This window comes from Nipponia nippon, unplaced genomic scaffold (genome assembly GCF_047370975.1).
Source record: "Nipponia nippon isolate SJK-2023a ecotype South Korea unplaced genomic scaffold, ASM4737097v1 scaffold_16, whole genome shotgun sequence".
NCBI classification, from domain to species: domain Eukaryota; kingdom Metazoa; phylum Chordata; class Aves; order Pelecaniformes; family Threskiornithidae; genus Nipponia; species Nipponia nippon.
Window position 1 is genome coordinate 4,036,852 of NW_028262332.1, and position 19,715 is coordinate 4,056,566.

The 19,715-nt window shown below is 51.6% G+C and overlaps 2 protein-coding genes across 10 annotated transcripts in view; one reads left to right on the forward strand and one right to left on the reverse strand.

Annotated features, from left to right (window-relative positions):
* The window catches only part of ASTN2 (astrotactin 2), a 358,876-nt gene that overhangs the window by 114,211 nt on the left and 224,950 nt on the right, over positions 1–19,715 (reverse strand). For 5 of the 6 annotated variants that reach the window (XR_015703622.1, XM_087752526.1, XM_087752527.1 and 2 more), the window contains exons 14-16: positions 16,900–17,024; positions 16,377–16,481; positions 14,668–14,847 (exon numbers count right to left, since the gene is read on the reverse strand). Coding sequence is in view for 4 of the 6 variants with exons in the window: in XM_087752526.1 (XP_087608652.1) it covers positions 14,668–14,847; positions 16,377–16,481; positions 16,900–17,024 (410 nt within the window). In the remaining 2 variants the exon portion in view is untranslated. Of the gene's footprint in view, positions 1–1,663; positions 1,761–14,667; positions 14,848–16,376; positions 16,482–16,899; positions 17,025–19,715 lie in introns of those variants that run through there. The other variant, XM_087752532.1, reaches the window with a different exon arrangement.
* TRIM32 (tripartite motif containing 32) lies at positions 828–8,600 on the forward strand. 4 transcript variants are annotated; one of them, XM_087752535.1, is made up of 2 exons: positions 828–910; positions 3,792–8,600. In XM_087752535.1, exon 2 carries the CDS (start codon positions 3,859–3,861, stop codon positions 5,800–5,802), a length of 1,944 nt encoding a protein of 647 aa, XP_087608661.1. In that variant the 5' UTR covers positions 828–910; positions 3,792–3,858; the 3' UTR covers positions 5,803–8,600. The 4 variants fall into 4 exon arrangements, with proteins under 4 accessions (XP_087608661.1, XP_087608662.1, XP_087608660.1 ...); XM_087752536.1 differs by lacking the exon at positions 828–910 and adding an exon at positions 1,692–1,831 and having other exon boundaries at positions 3,792–6,522; XM_087752534.1 differs by lacking the exon at positions 828–910 and adding an exon at positions 2,610–2,746 and having other exon boundaries at positions 3,792–6,522.

The following is a 19,715-nucleotide window of genomic DNA, read 5'->3' on the forward strand; positions in this document are numbered from 1 at the left end:
CTCTCCTCTGATGGAGGGCAAATCCCCTAACTGCTCGATTCTCCATGAACCGATGAATTCCTGCCTGTGCCACGGCAGCTGCACCGACCGCTGGCCACCAGCGCAGAATTGGGGCCACTGCGGGAAAGGAATTAATATCAACCAGGACGCGCCCTGAGCAAGCCATTGCATAAGCCGCTGCAGCTGCCTCTCTACTCACTGATGATATTTACGCGCATCACCCAATCAACTGATTACATTTGCTATTCTCTACCTAAAAATAGTCCTTTTTGTCCTGGGAGTCCACGGGCTGCTCCAACACAGTTTACGAAACGGACCAAGACAGACAGATTGTCAAAAGACAAGTTTTCAATAGGTGAGGCAGAAGCCGCCGGGCGCGGGCCCCGCCAGCGGGAAGGGAGAAGGGAGAAGGGAGAAGGGAAGGGGCTGCTGCGGCGGCGGGACTGGCTGAGCAGGGAAAGGGCACGGACCAAGCTGTGCGCGACAAACCTGCACGGAAAAAACAACACAAAAAATACAGAAAGCATGTTTCTGTTTCGTTTTTTGCTTTTAACTTTCCCGGAGAGAAAGGGCTACAGCACAAGGGCGGAGGAGGGAGCCGGGCCCACCTGGGGGCTCCCTGGGCGGGCAGCTCCCTGCTGCAGCCCCCGGCGGGGGCAGGCCCGGGAGCGGCCTGCGGGCCCCCGCCTGCCCTTACCGACCTTCCCGCCCGCGGGACGGGACCCGCCGCAGCCTCTCCCCGTCCCTGGGCCCCGCCAGGGCCGCCGCAGCGCCTCGGCCGCCCTCAGCCCCCGCCCCGGCGCCGGGACTCCATTTCCCGGCGCGCTCCGCGGCCCGCCCCACACGTCACGGCGGCGCGGCGGCGCGGGGCACGCCGGGGAGCGGCGGCGGCCCGGGAGCGGCGGGGCAGGTAGGGCGCACCCCGGGCCCCGCGGCGGCGGCGCCCCCTGCAGGCGGGGCGGGGGCGGCGGCGGCGGGCGGGACACCACCCCCCCCCCCCCCCGCAGCTGCGGGCCCGGGGCGGCCTCGGCGGGCTGGGGAGGGGGCGGGCGCTGCCGGCCGGCGGGTTACGCGGTCCCCGACGGTGAGAGCCCCTCGGGGGGGGTCCGCCCCGCCGAGCTCCCCCCCCCCCCCCCCCCCCAGGCCGCGGCCGCCCCGGGCCTTTTCCCGGGCAGCTCTGGAGGCCGCGGCGGGGGCGGCGGGAGGGGGCCCGTCCTGCCGTCGAAACGGCCGCTCGCGGCGAGCCCAGCGGCCGCGCGCCCGCCGGAACCGCGCCTCTCCCTGCGCGGGGCCCGGCCGCCGCTGCCGGCCCGGGCCGGGCGAGGCTCAGGCAGCGGCCCCGGGCTGCCGCCCTGCGGGGGTGCCGCTGCGGGGCGGGAGAGGCTGCAAGCGGTTGCTTTGGCAAAAAAAAAAAAACCAACCCAAACCCCTGTGCCGTCCTGCTGGTTTTGGAGCCGTCGCTGGAATATTGTCACAGATGCTGCAGGAAGGAGTCACAATGCAGACTGTGCAGCTTTACCCTATTATTTTAACTTGTTAATGACACAAGCTATGAATTACAAGTCAAACTAGTTGTCTCACCACACATCCTAGCTAAAAACTACAGAGTGAGAAGAGAAACGACGGCAGGATATTTTTTTGAATATAAGGAAACCAAACTCACATAATTTACAGAGTTTTATAGCTTGATCCACAGCTGAGGCTTTCTCCAATACCCCGCTCTGCGTCAGAGGAACTGCCCTGGGAACGACTGATACGCAACAACAACTCGCTGTTAAGGAAACTTCCACGAAGGCGCAGCCGAATGCGAGATAAAGATAAAAGCGCAGCGGTAAAAATAATTTCACGTTACTAAGGCGCCCGCTGGCATTCCAGTAAAAGGGGGTTATATATGAAAAGAATGTCGTACAAATCATCTTTCTAAAAAACCGAACCTAACTTAAAACTAAACAAAATCCCCTCCGTCATTGTTCTTTAATGAAAGTACTTGGTTTAAAGGTGGCTTTTTATGTAACTCTCTGGCGCATCTAGTGTCTGTGCTGCTCCCTCATCCTTCCCTAACCAAGTCTTTTGACATATTCCCAAGGAAAATAAGAATAATGGATCTGGTATCCTGTGTTTCATTTTTAAAAATTGTTTTAAAATACAGATTTTTCATGCCTCAGAGGAAGGTTTCTGATCTACATGGCAGTGCCCGGGCTTCTGCTTCCCCAGCCTAGATATATGCTAAGAATAAAAGGGAAGCGTATTCAGTGCCAGCAGCAGCAAGTGCCTGGGCTGCCACTGCTCCCCGGGTGCCAGGGATGCGATACTCATCGTTCCACGGATCAGATCCCAGCCTGGTACTTGGAGATTCTGCTACGCCACTGAATCCCTTCCTGAAATGTGGGCTTTAAAGGACTGTGAACTGCAGCTGATAAATTAAAATGATTTTTTTTTTCTTCTCTCTATGAACATAAAGAACTTTTCTTCGTTGTGGTTGTCTTCTTCCACTTGAGGAAATGGTAAACTGAAATACAGTGAACTGTTCTGTCTGAAATGCTCCCGAGGACGAAGCAGGCAGACCCAGCAGGGAAGAGACAGTGCTGCATGCATGCAGCCATTATTCAGAAAAAGCTGTCTGTTCATATCCCTCTGTGACCACATCTTCATTTTAAAGACTAACTACTTCCTTCTCCTCCTCTCCCCCTAGAAGAAATGTTTTCCTCCCCATTTCTTTTAATGGCTAAGCAATGCAATAGCAAAGGTATTGAAACCCAGTCTGCTGAATAATAACTTAATGATGTGAACCCTGTTCTGTTCCTTTTGAATGGATGGCTGCTTTAGCAGGAGAGCTGCTGGGATCTGCTCCCTGCTGTGAGGGATGCGAGGATGGAGAAACCTGGGTTGAAGCTGAATGGCAACCAGTATAAAACTGAACCAGAATACAAGAATGAGATCAATGCTGCAAGACTGTGAAATAAGGAGAAATTATATGTAATTAAGCTAAGTTCAAGAACTAATAGTGAACACTTGTAGTATGTATTAACGAATGTTTAGAGTTGCCTGTTAACTCCATTATTGCTAATACCTGCTAGAACACCGCCGTGTCGAGCTGTGTTTAATTTGCATGCTGAAGCATGATGCAGCATGGCAGAGGTTAATGAAATACACTGGCGTAAAATCTTCGCTGTGTGTTTTCAGTATGTACAGCCATTCCCAGAATGAGTGGAAGCTGACAAATCATTCCTTCTAGTTTTACTTTCTGGCAAACGTATGAAACCTTGAAAATTTATTTTGGCTATCTAGAAAAGCAAGAGTAAAACAACCACATTTATTTCGTTCGTATCTGATGTCACATCTGAATGCAGGTCTCCAGAGGTGATATATTAATGTCTTAAAGCGTTGCACCATCTGGTTCCTCTTTTGATGTGCAACATTTTGAATGCTTGGTTTAATCTCCCTGGGTTTCAGTAAATTATGTAAACTCGGAGGCTTGGCAGCGGGAGATGGGCACCATGAGGAGATGATTCAGTCATCAATATCTATTGGGCTTCCTTATTGCTGCCATTACACTTCTTTCAGTTCTACTTATAAATTTTGCAAGTGAACAATTCATCGCACTAGGAGCTGCAAGTTAGTTTTGGAATTTGCCCACTCTGAGATTAGCTATGACTAATCCATCCTTTCCAAATGTGAAGAAGCTAACTGGGCTTCTTTTTTCCAGGGTTGGGTGATAAATCAGAAATAAATTGCATGTATATGTAACTGCTGGTGATATAAATCACATTTCCTTTTTTCTTTCTGGACAGAATCAGAGCACCTTGGAATAGATGCAAGTACAAGACTTTGCACCAGCTAAAGCTGCCTTGGAAAGCCATGGCTGCCGCCCCTCATCTCAACTCGGATGCGCTCCGAGAGGTCCTGGAGTGCCCCATTTGCATGGAGTCCTTCACTGAGGAGCACCTGAGACCCAAGCTCTTACACTGCGGGCACACCATCTGCAAACAGTGCTTGGAGAAACTCCTAGCAAACAGCATTAATGGGATACGGTGCCCCTTTTGCAGCAAAATCACACGGATCACAAGCTTAGCTCAGCTGACTGACAATCTTACTGTGCTGAAGATCATAGACACCACCGGACTGGGGGAAGTGGTGGGTCTTCTCATGTGCAAGGTCTGTGGGAGAAGGTTGCCAAGACACTTCTGCAAGAGCTGTAGCTTGGTTTTATGTGAACCCTGCAAGGAGACATCACACATGCCCCAAGGGCATAGAGTCATTGCTATCAAAGAGGCCGCTGAAGAGCGTAGGAGGGAATTTGGGACGAGGCTTGCCAGACTTCGGGAGCTCATGAGTGATCTGCAGAAAAGAAAAGCATCCCTGGAAGGTGTTTCAAGGGACCTGCAATCTAGATACAAAGCAGTTCTGCAAGATTACAGCAGAGAAGAGCGCAAGATCCAGGAAGAACTGGCCAGGTCACGCAAGTTCTTCACCACCTCTTTGTCTGAAGTGGAGAAGGTAAACAATCAGGTAATGGAGGAGCAAGCTTATCTGCTGAACTTAGCAGAAGTGCAGATAATGTCTCGCTGTGACTATTTCCTTGCCAAAATAAAGCAGGGAGATATAGCTCTCTTGGAGGAGGCAGCAGATGAGGAAGAACCAGAACTGACCAACAGTCTCCCAAGGGAGCTGACTCTTCAAGAGGTTGAACTCCTTAAGGTGAGCCATGTGGGACCATTGCAGATCGGGCAGGTGGTGAAGAAACCCCGGACCGTTAACATGGAGGAATCGCTCATGGAAACTGCAGCATCCTCATCGGCATCGTTTAGGGAGCCTGACTTGGTGCAAGAAGAGGCCAGCTGCACACCGAATTCCTCACCAGCCAAGCCAAGGATTCCTGAAGCAGCCACGAGCATCCAGCAGTGTCACTTCATCAAGAAGATGGGCTCCAAGGGCAGCCTGCCAGGGATGTTCAATCTCCCCGTCAGCCTACACGTCACCCTGCAAGGCGAGGTGCTTGTGGCAGACCGAGGCAATTTCCGAATCCAGGTTTTTACCCGCAAGGGCTTTCTGAAGGAGATCCGCCGGAGCCCTAGTGGAATCGATAGTTTTGTACTGAGTTTCCTTGGCGCAGACTTACCCAATTTGACTCCCCTTTCTGTCACCATGAACTGCCATGGCCTGATAGGTGTGACTGACAGCTACGATAACTCTGTGAAGGTCTACACCATGGATGGCCATTGTGTGGCATGTCACCGGAGCCAGCTAAGCAAGCCCTGGGGCATCGCCGCCCTGCCCTCTGGGCAGTTTGTAGTGACCGACGTGGAAGGAGGGAAACTCTGGTGTTTCACGGTGGACCGTGGCATGGGGGTAGTGAAGTACAGCTGCTTATGTAGCGCAGTGCGCCCAAAGTTTGTCACCTGCGATGCTGAGGGGACCATATACTTTACTCAAGGGCTGGGGCTTAACCTGGAAAACCGGCAGTACGAACACCATTTAGAAGGAGGCTTTTCAATTGGCTCCGTCAGCCCAGACGGACAGCTGGGACGCCAGATTAGCCACTTCTTCTCCGAGAATGAGGATTTCAGGTGCATTGCTGGCATGTGTGTCGATGCCAGGGGAGACCTCATTGTTGCTGACAGCAGCCGTAAAGAAATCCTGCATTTTCCTAAAGGAGGTGGCTATAATATCTTAATCCGGGAAGGACTCACCTGTCCCGTCGGTATCGCCATTACTCCCAAAGGGCAGTTACTGGTGCTGGACTGTTGGGATCATTGCATTAAGATCTACAGTTACCATCTGAGAAGATATTCCACTCCTTAAAGGCATGTCTCTAGGTAAAGCCCCTTTTGGCAGCAGAGATTCTTCCAGCCTCATTGCAATCGGATGGGAACTGGTGTCAAGCCGTCAGGAAGATTGTGCCATAACCAAAGGGGGTTTGGCACAGAGGCTGTCATGTTTTGTGTGTAGAAACAAAATAGCTTACGTGGTGGTGGTCTGCTTTTTCTTCTTTTTTATATAAAATCCGTACAATAAAAAAGAACAAGCATGAGGGAAAGGATCCGTCCTTCTGGAGTATTTGTTCCTTGCTAAATGCCTGGTCACTCCATAAACCTCACCTCCTTTCGCCACACCTCCTACACTTCCAGCTTCAACCATTGTATCTTTCTTTGTGCCATAAACACCGACTGCTCTAAATCACCTTCCCTTAGAGGACCAGAGAGGCAATCCTCTTCTCGCTGTGGTACTCGCAAGGAACTGGGTAGCAGTTGTCTGGGCAACTACTAGAGAAAGCAATTTCTGATTGCAACACTGCACAAAACGAAATAGCCCTCTTAAACTGCAGGGAGATGGAGCTTTACTTTCAAACTGACGAGGGAGGGTTTTCTCTTTCCGTTTTTCTGGTATTCAGGAGATCGCCCCTGTCGTGCCATTTGTGAACTGTGTCTGTTCAATGTGAAGTGAGTACTGTGCAATCATGGGAGACTGAGCTGAGCCAGAAAACTGCCCTCTGAAGGCAACAGGGTTTTTATTACTACTAAAAGTTCTGCTAGGTAGAAGGGGGTAAAAAGGGAGGGGGCTGGAGGAAAAAAAAATGAGGGGAAACCTATGGTTGATATTTACTGTTGTTTTATTATTAAATGTATCCTGGAAACTGTTTTTGGAAGGTATGTCTGGTGTCTAAAGCTTCATGGGGAGGGGGGCAGGGCTGGGGGAATAAGACTGGGACATTGTAGTAAACGAGATTAAATGCAACATATTGTAGTTCACCTGCACGTCACTATTCTGCGTTCCAGACCATTGCATTTAGCAATAGGTTTCCACCCATCTGCACTTCGTATGTGCAAGCTACTCACTGCTGAGATGGGGATGGGGGGGGGGAGACTGTTTTGCTTTTATTTTTTTAATACTTGGAAGCACATCCATTGGTGCATTGCCTTTTTTTCCCTTGCACAGCAAAACACTACATTCCTCAGATTTTTTTTTAAAGCACCAGCAGGCACCAGAGTTCATGTTCATCATGGCTTTGGGCCAAATGAAGCACAAAACTGCAGCTGTGTGAACCAGGGCCCCCACAGTGCTACTCTTCTGGCTGATAAATGTGTACCTCAGTGTGGTGCTGCTCACCTAGAATAGTTTATTGAAGGAAAGATGCATTTAAATAGGGCACAGTGGTAGCATGTTAATCTGCCACAGATAATAGTTACACGGCAGTGCTTTTATTTGTTGCTATCAACAACGTAGTTGCAAATTTGGGGGCACGACAGACAATATAAAAGCTGATTTTATGGTGGCTGCCATGCTACAGCAAATTGTTTGCTACTTGTACTACAACATGTATGCAACAGGTGATTTTTTTTAAGCTCCCATATACTTTCCCCTACTGAAACAGCAAAGTAAACTAGCCTTCAGAGCCGCTGCTGCTCCAGCCAGTTGTTTGGCAGTTACAGGGTTTGCAGAAGAAGCGCTGGGAGCAGATTTTGGTAGGATTTTGTTTTTTTTTTCTCTCCCTGTTCTGCTCAGCCGAAGTGCTGAAGAGGGCCAGCACAACAAACCCCCCGCTGTGTGATGGAGGTGCCCCTCCATCGGGGCAACTTCCTATTTCTCTCGCTGTAATTTGCTGGAAAAAGCTTGCGGAGAAGGGAGTAGGGGTTAGGACACTAGCATGGTGGATGGTGCTGAGGGAGCCGAAGGGAACTGAACCCCCCTTCCCTCCTGAGCTGCTCCCTGTGTTTGCCAAGGCTACGGACTTGCACATAATTATTTACATTCTCTGCTTCTCTTTTTTGGGTGGGAAGGGGTAGTTGCCTAAGGTATGTTACAGCAATTTGGGGAGCGGATCTCATCTCGCATGTATGTTTTTTGGGAGATGATGACTATTACTGGGCCCTTCTGCAGTTAATTACATTGTAACTCAAGGCATTTTTTCCGGTATTATGGTAATGGCAGTTCCTCTCCTACAGATCTCTTTTAAACATTTCTCCTGTTTCTAAGATCTGCTCCAAGCAGGAAGCTACTGTGGACCTGAATAATTGAAGCAATATTATCTATGATAATATGTACCTCTGTCATTTTCTGTTCCAATGGATTTTTTTTTTTTTTGCAATAAACATCACACTACTAGCAATAACATTTCCTGGAGTGCTTGAAGGGACATAAAAGCTGGTCCAGTAAACTGAGCAGTTGGTTACCCCAGCCTGTGCCTGGTTACACAGTTCAAACAAAGCGTCTGTCATCTGTTTCTCGCTCAGAGATTCAAGAAAAATAACACTACCCTGCGATGCACTGGTGGGCCAGGACACTGCGATCGGCGCCTGGGGGTGTGTGTCACCTGCGGCTCTTCTTCTAGTCTTGGGTTTCAGGCAGAAAAGGGAAAAAGAAAACCTGCTGTCCCTCGCCCAGTGTATGCACATCCCCTGATAAAACTCGATAGCGACTGTGAGATGATTTTGCAGAGCTGTATTTCTTGTCGTGGTTCCCCCACACAATGTTGTGATCGTCTGCCAAACGAGATGAAATGGAGTAATTAAGGACTGTGATGAAATAGTTTGGCTTCTGCTCTCTACCTGGAGAAAGAGCTTGTCTGGTTATACGTATGTGTTTGGTTTTTAAAGATTGTGTAATAAAGGAAAAATTGATCCAATTAAAAGCACATTGCAAACAGCTCATTTCCTTATTAAAAACACTTCATCTCTTCCCTTTGGTGGCAGGTTGCTTTTTATGGCCAGTGGGGATTAGACTTGAGAACACAATGGCTACGAGACCCCTTTTATGCCGTCAGGTTGTGGAGGATAAATCTGATCTCCTTGGCAGCTCTCATGTAACTTTATCCTACCCACCTCATAAACAAATACTAGAGTTTCGTACCTTAATTCACACCAATACTCCCACAAGGGCAATATCTTAGTTTTCACCGTAGCCAATACCTGATGTTTTAAAGGTCTGGTCCAAATGCACTGGCACCGAGCGCTCAGTAACAGGACGTGGAAGCCTGTCTGAAGGCTTCGTCACCCATGTCCCTGGCTCATCACGGGGTTTTCGGGCTCAGCTCTGCTCCGCTGCAGAGGTCACATATTTGCTGGGGCCGGTAGAAGGGCTGCTGTGAGGTTTCACCTATTCTGGGTAATTTTGATAAATACTGCAAAAAATCATATTAGAAACAGCGTATTTAGGTGGAGCCGAAGAAGAGCTTAGCAATTTGCCACTCGGCTTTCAAAGGCGTCAGTACGTCAGCAGCACGTGCAGGTCCTCCCCGATCCTGCTAGCCAGCTGGGTTTGCTGATCTGGGTGAAGGTTTTTATCGCCCAGGCTCATCTCAGATGATATGAAGCAGCAATTTAAACAGATACGAGTTGCTGGTTTATCAAACATATACGATCCTTGCAGAACAACCGCCGTGCCGGTGCTGTTAGACTTACCCTGCCGTTTTATGAGAAGTTATGATTTCTTAGGGTAGCAGCAACTAAGCCGCGAACATTTGTTCTGGGCAGCGACCGACAGCCAGGGTTTCTAAAGGGATGAGGGGGAGAGCCTGTTTCTTAATCAAAGGGGGCAGAGCTACAAAAGTAAAAATAAAGCCAGATGCTTTGAGTCTTTTCTATTGTATAGCTTAAGTGATTTTTCTGGGTCATTACTCAATGCAAGGATTTAAAGTTATTTCATTTTGCACAACTAATTACTCTACTTGCCTGGCAATTTTGGATTACAATGAGCAGTGCATAAGGTCATTTAGCAGACTGAGTCACAGCACATATTTTAGTCTAAACTAAATTTCACGGCAACCAGCTAGATTGTTTTTTCCTCCTCCGAACAAAATGTCAAATTCTGCGGTTTTGAAATAAATATAATGACATAAACCGCAAGCAGTAAGAGTGTTACAAAGGTAATAGAGTGCTTGTTTATAGGAACAGATCTCAAGGACAAGGAAATTCTATACACTTTACTTTTGACCAAGCAGGTATAAGGGAAAGCCATTATCTCCTTTAATAGATGCAAAGCTTGCCTTACAGCTTTCTTAATGCACCTGATTGTGTCTAGGAAATGAAAACTAAAGGTTCCCGTGGACTAGTTCAATCTTAATTGTGTTACGGCAGTACCAGACCTGAAGGAAGATGAATGAGACCTTGGGAGGACAGAAGGGATCCACAGGCCCTGCTCAGAAGAATATGGACTGCTATTTTAGCAGAGCTTGAGGCTGTATGCTTAAAGTGGCTTGTATTTTATCAAGCTCTTTTGTCTAAACTACTGAGTTCACAAGAAAGCATGACAATTGTAACCTCTTAAAGGTAAATACAACCAACGACATATGGTCCAAGAGAAGAGAAGCAAGTATTGGGGGGGCTGGTGGGCAGAAAACCTTAGGGAATGTGATGGGACCTGTCAGGGCACAGCCCCTCCGTGGACTATTTTGATGTAAGAGGTGTTATTGGGAGGGAACATCTTTCACATCTGTAGCAGCCCCTTTCAAAGCTCAGCTTGATGAGTGCCCAACGTGGCCAGGTAACCTCAGCCAAGGAAACTCTATCTAGAGATCATAGGAAACGCAAGAAAAATAAACATTTCACTCACTGCAGACCTAAAGCACTATTGCAACCGAACAGTTGGGTAGTGAAACCCTCTGGACCTCCTCCACCTGTGCACAGCACACCCTGAGCCCATCAGCACCCCTCCCCACTCCCCAGCTGCGCAGCTCCCAGGTCCTTGGTGGCAAGGGAGAGGAGCTCCCGCAAGCCTGTCTGCTCCTCCGCGGCAGCACGCCACCGGCACACCGTTCCTTTTTCCAACTTTTCCCAGCTGGAGAACAGAAGTCTCCCACGCTGAGGCTCAGCTAGTCTGCACCACGTGAAGGAAAAGAGTTGTCACTCAAATGCTTGACAAGACGAGACCCTCCGCATTACTGCTGATAACATCTCCATTTTCTCTAAGTGCTGGAGCACTTACAGACATTTGTTCTGCATTTTGTGTATCGCAGTGGGAACGAGCAAGCTAGAATAGCTCTTGGGGAAATCCCACCGGGGCTGTCAGATTTTGCTGTCAGAGCAGCTCTTCTCTTTCCCTAACCAAGCCCTCCTCCTCCTCCTCATCCAGCCAGACCGAGGGGCCACAGAGCAACCAGGTCACTGATAAACCTTTAGCAGGGACTGTAGTCCCTGGCAGGTGGATCTGCTGGATGGAGGGATTGCTCTCTTTCCTCCTGTACATTTTGTGACTGTCTTTGTGGTGGGTTGACCCCCATCCTCTACCTCCAGCTTTATCACTGAGCATGGCATTACACGGTGTGGAATAGCCCAGTTCGGGTCAGCTCTCCTGGCTGTGTCCCCTCGTGACCTCTTGCCCACCCCAGCCTATTCACGGCGGGGACAGAATGGGAAAGAGAGGAAGCCCGGACACTGTGCAAGCACTGCTCAGCACCAGCCAACACACTGGGGTGTTATCAACACTAGTTTAGCCACAGATCTAGAGCACAGCGCCACAGGGGCTGCGACGAAGTCAGTTCACTCCATCCTGGCCAGACCCAGCACATTCTTACACGCAACAGGAGGTGGCCAGGGACGTCGTGTTTGCTGCAGCTGCCAAACGAAGATGCTCACACAATTGGTGCGAGCTTAATGAGGTGCCGTCAGCATTAAATGCTGGCTTCGACAGGGGAGAAAACTGATGCGGGCTCCCGTGGCACAGATCAATGGCCGGGTCAATCTCAAGGTCCCCGCTCGGAGGCCACTCCAATGAGTTAAAGTGCTGCTTGGCTGCACAGAGCCAGAGCAAGCAGTCCAAAAAATGGGCTTTTAATCACTCTGCATGAAATAAAATTGGGGTTTGGTTTGGTTTGCTCATGGGCTAACGTGGTTCCTAGGGGGGGAGCCTGGGGGAGGTTTCCATGTCTGCCCTGAAAGGAGCACGGTGCTCGGTGTGCCATGGCCATGCAGGTGGGCAGCTGTGCCTCCGTGCCTCTCTGGCACTCTCATTTGCAGGATTCACTCCTGAAAATCCTTAGGAACAACGGTGGGCAGCTCCCTTGGCTTGCCTCCCCCCAGCACACACCTTATCTACGGGCAGGAGGAAGGGGAACATTTTGCATTTCTACAGGCAGAGCAGCCTGCAAACACCAGTGGTGCCTGCAGCCCGCCCATCCCGGCAGGACGATGGGTCCAGGGAGCGAGAAGGCACCAACTTTCTGCTGTCCTTGGTGAGAACCGGATCACTTTCTCCTCCGTTTGGCTGAAGGAAGCACTCTACAGACACCGACCCACGTCACGGGCTGCCGTGCCGGCTGCAAGCACGGCATCCGGGCTGCTCCAGCCTCGGCAGAGAGCCAGCGCCTGGCCCGGCGCTTTACAAGGATTCCGGCTGCCAGCAGCGCGCTCTCCTCTTCGAGACCATGTTTTCAATTAGGGCTCGACGCGCAGATTGTGCGCTTTATTGGCGGAGGCCTCCTCCTGAGGCCTGCCGATTGATTTATGAAGTTGATTAAAATATTAAAATAATTTTGTGTGATGCTGCAAACATACCACAATGTGCATTTTTATCATATTTGGTGCTGTTCCAATTAGCTCGAGACTCTGCTCTCCCCCTCCTCTTCTGACCTGCTTTGTTCGCTAACAAATTACAGTTATCCTGGCCTTACTTTTGTATTTATTAGAGATGATGCATATGTGCACTCTCTGAGCAGTTCGGAAACGGGCTGGTTAGCAGCAGGGAACCCAGCGGGCCAGAGCCTGAGTGGTGAAGGCATCCAGAACTGTCTAGCTGGAGCTATTTATTCAGATCCTCCTTATGTCACTGGCAAAATGAGGGTAAATCCGTGGAGAAGCTGGGAATAAAATTCATCTACCATAAACAGCAAGCTCTTTCTCTTAGCTGACTGGGGTTTCTCCAGGAGAGAGCCCTGGGTTTTCCATGACACCTTCTTCCCTGTCCACAGAGCCTATCTCTGCCGGTATCAGCAAGAGCCCTGAACATCCTCGATGTCCTTCCAAGGGCATTTTCTGGCCATCAAAGAGTGAAATACAACACTGGTACTCTCTGCAGTAGCGATGGCCCCAAAGTTCAACCTCACCAACCCCACCAGCTACCAAAGCCACAGACAGAGCCACACACAAAGAACAAGGTTGGAGCCAGCACCCAGTGTCTAAATGCTGAACGGTCAGAAATTAAATGCTTATGTCCAGGAGTTACATGCAAAAGCCCCAGAGGATCTCTGGGGTCCCACAAGTGCTTTGGTGCTTTGCAGATGGTGGGGAAGGATGCCCCACCGGGGCAGCCCTGTAAGCGGCACGGGGCGGGCATGGCTCCGGGGTGCAGGCGGGAGCTGGGTGGGGAGCAAGGGAGCCCGCCTCAGCCAGCTGCATACCATGGACTAAAAAGGAAATTATTTTGTCAGCGAGGCACTGCTTGCCTTCAGGCCCTGTGCCACTGCAATGCTTTGTGGTTGAGCCCTGGGAACCACTGCTGCCCCTGGCCGGGGGAGAGGGTGGAGGCTCAGAAACGAGAGATATTTCACCACTGGATCGAGTGTGGCCACCGTTCATCTCCCCTCTGGCCCCAGCACCGTGAAACAGTGGCAATGCTCACGCCAGGCTCAGACTGCAGCATCCGCCTCTCGTTCCCACCCTGCATCTCCAGAGAAAGCCTGCGTCTCTAGTGATGGTGCTGGGACCATGGAGCCACGCTGGGTCTGCTCCCCACTGACACATTTGCCCGGGGATTGCAGGCAGTGTGCCCAAATGATTAATAACATCGCGAGTACATAAAAACCACACCTCCACGACGCTTTCTCCTGCTAAACAGGGACATTGCTATGGCAAACTTCATTTATCACTATTTAAAACCTAAACAAACGAGTACAGGGTGTTATAACTACGCTTACAAGACGAGTTGCGCTGGGAAGACAGAGGAAAAAAATGAGCAGGAAGCGATGGAGGCAGCGGGCGGGAGAACACCTCTGCCTGCTGGCTTGCACGAAACAAGGCTGCTCTCAGCAGCGCCCGCGGGGCAGGATGCAAGTGCCTTTACGACCTCTGTTACCATCAGCCCTGCGACGGGCCCTATGAAACACCACAGATGTTTTTCAACAGAAAAATATCAGACCTGGGGAATATCCCCAGCTCCCTGAAGGAGAGAGATGAATTGGCAAATGGAAGGCTACAGCGATAAGGGAGTTTTTATAAACATAACCTAATTGTATTACTTCAAAGTCCTAAAGTTTATTGCCCTGTTTAATGATGTGTCTCATTATTTATGGTGTAGCACAATGAGTCTGCTATTGATTTAATACACTTCCTTAAAGACCGTCATTGTCACAAGCAATAAAACGAAGCCATTCTGAGACAGCTCCATTATGTCACATCTCCATCACCCGACCCCGAGCACCCCTGGTGTGTGGGGGCCACCGCGGCGGAGCCGGGGGCAGGTGGTGAAGAGGGTCCCCCTGGGGAAGGATGGAGCCAGAGTGCGGTAGCCAAAGGGCAGGAGCCGGCAGGATGGGTTCACCTGGCTCAGGGATGCTGCCCACGGACACGTGCCACCACCTCCTGCTGCTGGGCACTCAGTTTGTTACAAGTCTCCTGTCTGCGCCTGCTCACCAGCACAGTGACAGTGTATGCACAGGGGAGAGGGGCTGATGGATGGAAAACAGCACGAATTAATACTGGCATTTGTGCCGCTGCCCGTTTCCGCCGCCCTCCTCACCTTTCTGGTACTGGAGCCAGAGCTGCTGCTGAACCTTCTTGCTGGGGAAGTGGATGGTGCAGCTGAACTCGGAGCCGTACAGCGCCTCCACGATGTAGTGGGAGCCAAACTGCTGGATGAAGGAGAGCAACTCTTCCCGGCTGCTGTCCTTGTTCAGGATCTTCAGGATGTTTGCAAAGCCTGTGGGAGGGAGGCAGGGGATCGGCAGGTCGGCCAGGCAGGGCTGCCAGCCACAGCCCGGGGGGAAGGAGGCCCAGAAGATCCCCTGCTCAAGCCATACAAGTCCCCACGTGGGTGCAAAGCGCAGTTCTTCCTCTCTTGCCTCCATGGTCTACATGATCCTTTGGAATCCACAACCTGCTCTTTACCCTGGGCTGTGGCTCTGGGATCCTTCTATGATTCTTCTCCCTAAGAGATTTCTCAAATCAATTTGTAGGGATGTACGTGTGAACGCATGTGTGCACAGACACACATATCCACACACACACAAACACCCTCCCACCAGCTCCATCCCATTTTGCAGGCTGCTGGGACATCATCAACGCTCTCCCCAGAGGATGTGCTTGGCCTTTGCTTTGCAGTAACCATAAGAAGAGATGTTCTCCTAGTGTAATTTATTACAAATTGCACTGCAGGCCATTCCCAGTGTAAATACTCCGTGCAACCGATAACTGTTTTTAGGAAAGCTGGAGACAGCCCAGAGGGACAGAGCGGGCTGGGCTTATGGCAGCTCCGTGGGTGCGCAAGGGTTGGGGCATCTCTTGAGCAATGCCCTGCAGCGCCCGGGCAGACAGCGGGGACTGCTGTCATGGGACAAGGAGCCTCACTGCTCTACGGAGATGAAATATCATGGAGGCATTAGTGACTACACAGCACCTTGGCATCATTTAGAGCTGGCTGATATCGCCGTTTTCGCAACTGAAAACATACTGCAAGAAAATATGTGATAACTGTCACCAAAATGAGGTTATCTGGCTGGTTAGCTGGTTTATTGAAGAAGAAGGCTGGTTTAATAAAAAAGCTAGAAGAATTAATTTTGAGCTGAACCCAAATATTTTGTTCAGCTTGAAGCAGGTTATTTTGTTCTGGGGCTGTGCAGCCTGTCTGCACAAAATCTTTTTTTTCTTTCTTTCCCCATTTAAAAACAGGTTAATTTTTAAATAAAAAATGCTGTTTTGAAATGAAAAGGCAAAACATTTCAGGTCGCAACAAAATGTTTCAGCATTTCTGAAACAAAATGCGTAGCTATAAAAACATGGAAGTGAAATGTTTTGACGTTTCCAGGATCCTCCTGCCCGCCCCTTCTTCATCTGTGACTCCCTGCTTTCTATGACATGCCTTTACAAGCGCTTTGGGTCCTTTTGAAACCGCATTTTTTCAAGAACTTACTGTTTGTCTTACATACAGATATACACAGCCACCCCCACATGAATCCTCGCTGCAGTGTTGCTTATTAGCTTGACCCCAGCTCTTGGTTTGTGCAACCGAACCGCACAAACTCCCTGCCTCAGTTTCCCCCTGTAAAAAGGAGAAAAATCTCTCTGACTGCCTCTGCAGCAGCACTGGGAGAGCGAGTTACTGTCCAAGCAGAGCCTGGAGGTGGGAAATGCTGGTGAGATGCTTGGCACAACTGTGCCTTGGGGCAGAAGACCACCACCCACCCACCCGCCCACACAGACACGCATCTCCCCACCGCTAGAAACCCTCACCTGCAGAGAGGGTGATGGAGCTGAGCTTCACCCTGTAGAGATTGCTCCTGACCCGCCAGTGCTGCACCATGGGGTAGCCCATCGCCTCATCATACTTGATGTCACCTGCAAAGGAAGAGCCAGCGCTCAGCCCCTGCCGACCTGGCAGCTGCGCTCTGGGGAACGCTTAATACTCACACTGAGCAATTACTTTGCTACATGCCACAGGGGCAAGAAATGGGATGGTAGCAGGGATGGTAACCTCCTCCCAGTGGTCATGCCATGGGGTCCCCAGGGGGCTGGCAGGACCAGCATTGCGGTGGCACACTGCAGCTGCCAGGAGCCCGCAGGCCATGCTGGGGCGGACTCGCACAGCCCATACGCTATTTCTACCCAAGGGATGCAGGAAGGATGCTGTGAAGGACCCTGAGATGCTGGGGGTGCTGATGCCCCTTGGGGACCACGCTGGGATCCAGGGTGGGAGAAGGGGCTCTTGCTGCTGTCCTTATCCCCAGTAGGGGCTGATCCCAGGGGCAGCTCGTACCAGTGAGAAGCTGGAGGTCAGGAAGGGGCTCCGAGAGGACACCGCGGCACTGCTCCTCCACGGGCAGCGGGATCACCATGAGGCCATCGGCCAGCTGGGGGAAGTCCTTGATGAAGTTATTCTCCCTGCAGAGAGAAAAAGACAACTGCAAAGCAACGATGCAGGCCATAGCCAGGCAGGGGGGCTGAGCCGCCCCGGCGGCACGGGGACGGATGACTCAGGAGGGCAAGGGACATCTCCTGCAAGCAGGAGACCTATCAGGGGATGGGGTTTGCAGCCCCTGCTGCCAGCTGCCCCAGCTCTGCAGCCCTCTGAGGTGATGCTTAACGAGCTCCCTGGGGACTGTGGCTCCATTAGCTCTCTGGCGGCATGGGATTGCTCTCAGCCTAGGGACCCTGCCACTGGTTTTGGCCCTGATTTTCAAAGTGTGCCACTGGAGAGGGGAGCAGCGAGGACAGAGGAACGGTTGCTACACCCCAACACTGCCCCTTTCCACCGGCTACAGCATCTTCCTAATATGGGACCATGACCAAGCACCAGACCAAGCCCTGCTGGGGCTCCCCATCCCAGGCAGCATCATCACCCCCACGGCTTTGCCCCTGGATGACTGGCTCTCCAAAAAGAGGAAAACGTACATTTATAGACAGACACCAGAAAAAAAGCCGGTGCGTGCAGCTCACAGTACGATTTTACCACACATGCGGGATCTTTTCTAACCTTGGCAGGAATAACATTGTATAATAGGCCCCTAATGAATTGTTTCTAGAACAACGATACTGGGGAAATTATTTGAAATGGTGAACAGACAGGTCTCTGGGAGATGAGCCTCCCCCGGCAAGCAAAATGCCTCGCGCCTGCGCAAAGGAAACGGGAGGGGGGATTTTAAATATTGATCTTAGAGACAAAATATAGGCCAGGAGGCTCTACGTCCTCCGGGTGCAGAGACAAAAGGGCAGCTGAGCAGAAAAAAGGGACATTCCTGCAAAATCAGGTCAGCGCCAGGAACTGCGTTTTTCTGAATAGATTTTACTTTAAACAACTGCTGGTTCACCCCCCTTCCCTGGTTTTACCCCCCTGCAGCTTGTCCCTGGGAGGGATGCTCCATCATCCCATGATCATCTCATAAGTGGGAACACCTTGGCCACCTCCAAGGGTTCCTCTGCGGCGAGATGCTGGACTGGTGGAGCACTTCCCCAGGGCCCTCCTGCTGCTCTAGGGTCAGGATACAGCCCGTGCAACTTGTACTGGTGGTGAGCAGGAGGCTGTAGTCCCGTGCAACGAGCCTGGGGATGCTCCTGGTCCCAAGGTGGTCGAGGAGCACTGGGATGAGCAGCTGCAGGAGGGGACACATGAGTGGGGCCGAGCACAGCTGTGCAGGCAGCCCTGCCGCCAGGCAGCAGCCTGCCTTCACGCTGCACCCGTCTCAAAGCTGCCGGCACCTGATTGCGTCTCAGGAGCTTCGCTTTAGGCACTGCCAGAGAAAAAGTGATTTACTTATCTGAGGGGAAAAGCCTCTCGCTCACACATGTGCTCACAAATCTCCTATTGATCATACTGGGCGCGGGATCCCCGTGGCGGAGCGGTGCTTTGCTATTCTAAGCCCTTTGCTGTCTTAGCGATGCAAATGGGGAAACTGCAATTACTGCCAAAGCTGGGAGCTGCGTGGGTGGTGGGAAGCAGGGGCTGCAAAATTAGGCAAGTCGGTAGGGAACACGGGAAGGAGCGTGTCAGTGTCTCTGCTGCTCTGCCTCAGCAGAAAAGGGAGAAAAGCATCAGCGCTACCAAATCCCAAAGCCATGGAGAGACGCGATGCTGCACCAGGGAAGTGGGATGCAGCTGCGCTGAGCCTGCCTGCCACTCTGGGGCATGGGGACCGTCCCCTCCCTGACAGGTCAGCCCTGCACCTGAGGGTGAGCACAAGGGCCAGGAAGGTCACGCCAGAAGCCTGTCCAGCCCTGCAACCCACCTCCGAGAGGACCAGGAGAGACAATGACGCTGGCTGGTGGCACCTTCCCGAGCGCTCTCCCACCACCCTGCACAAGGGGACAGACCTGGCCGTGCCAGAGGAGCTCAGCCATGGTGGACAGAAACACGTGGCATGGCAGACACCAGACGACTGCGTTAACCCTGTGCCCTGCACCTGAGCACGGGGCAGAAAAGATGCAAAGAAGCAGCATCTCCTCCTTCCCCCACGCAAACCCACCCGGACCATCTCACTAACTGCCTATGCCATGAGCCTGCAGACCACCTGGGCACAAGCCCGGCTCATCTGGGTGGCAGCACAGCCCCCAGGGGCTGGTGGTCCATGCACTGGCAGCTAACAAGGGAGAAGCTGGAGGAGACGCACACCGGTGTGAGGGGAACCCACAAGCAGCGGCTGCTGCTCAGAGCTGACGCCTCTATGAAAAGGTATTTACCGAAAAGCCGCGCTCTATGGTGCCACTTGCTGTAATGCTGTTTGCTTTAACTGCTCCACAGTCGAAAGGTCGAGGAAAAACAAGGGGCAAGTGCGAGCCAAGGCACTGGGCGTACACACAGGCACGTGCCCACAACATGCTCTCGTAATGGGAGGGAGCAGCAGTACAAGGCAGGACTTCAGGAGCAGTTTGATGATGCATTTTTGCTACCAAAACGTTCCTGCATCTCCTCCTTCCCTCCCCATCTCCAGCCCCCTGCTCCCTGCCACCCCAAAGCAGGGATTAGCCAAAGCCCCACGGAGGGGAGCACCCACCAGGCATGGCGCAGCCCCCCCTGCAGAGCCCTGCCAGCTGGCACCGTGCCGAGCCCCTGCTGCTTCTGTGGGTGCAGGAAGACAA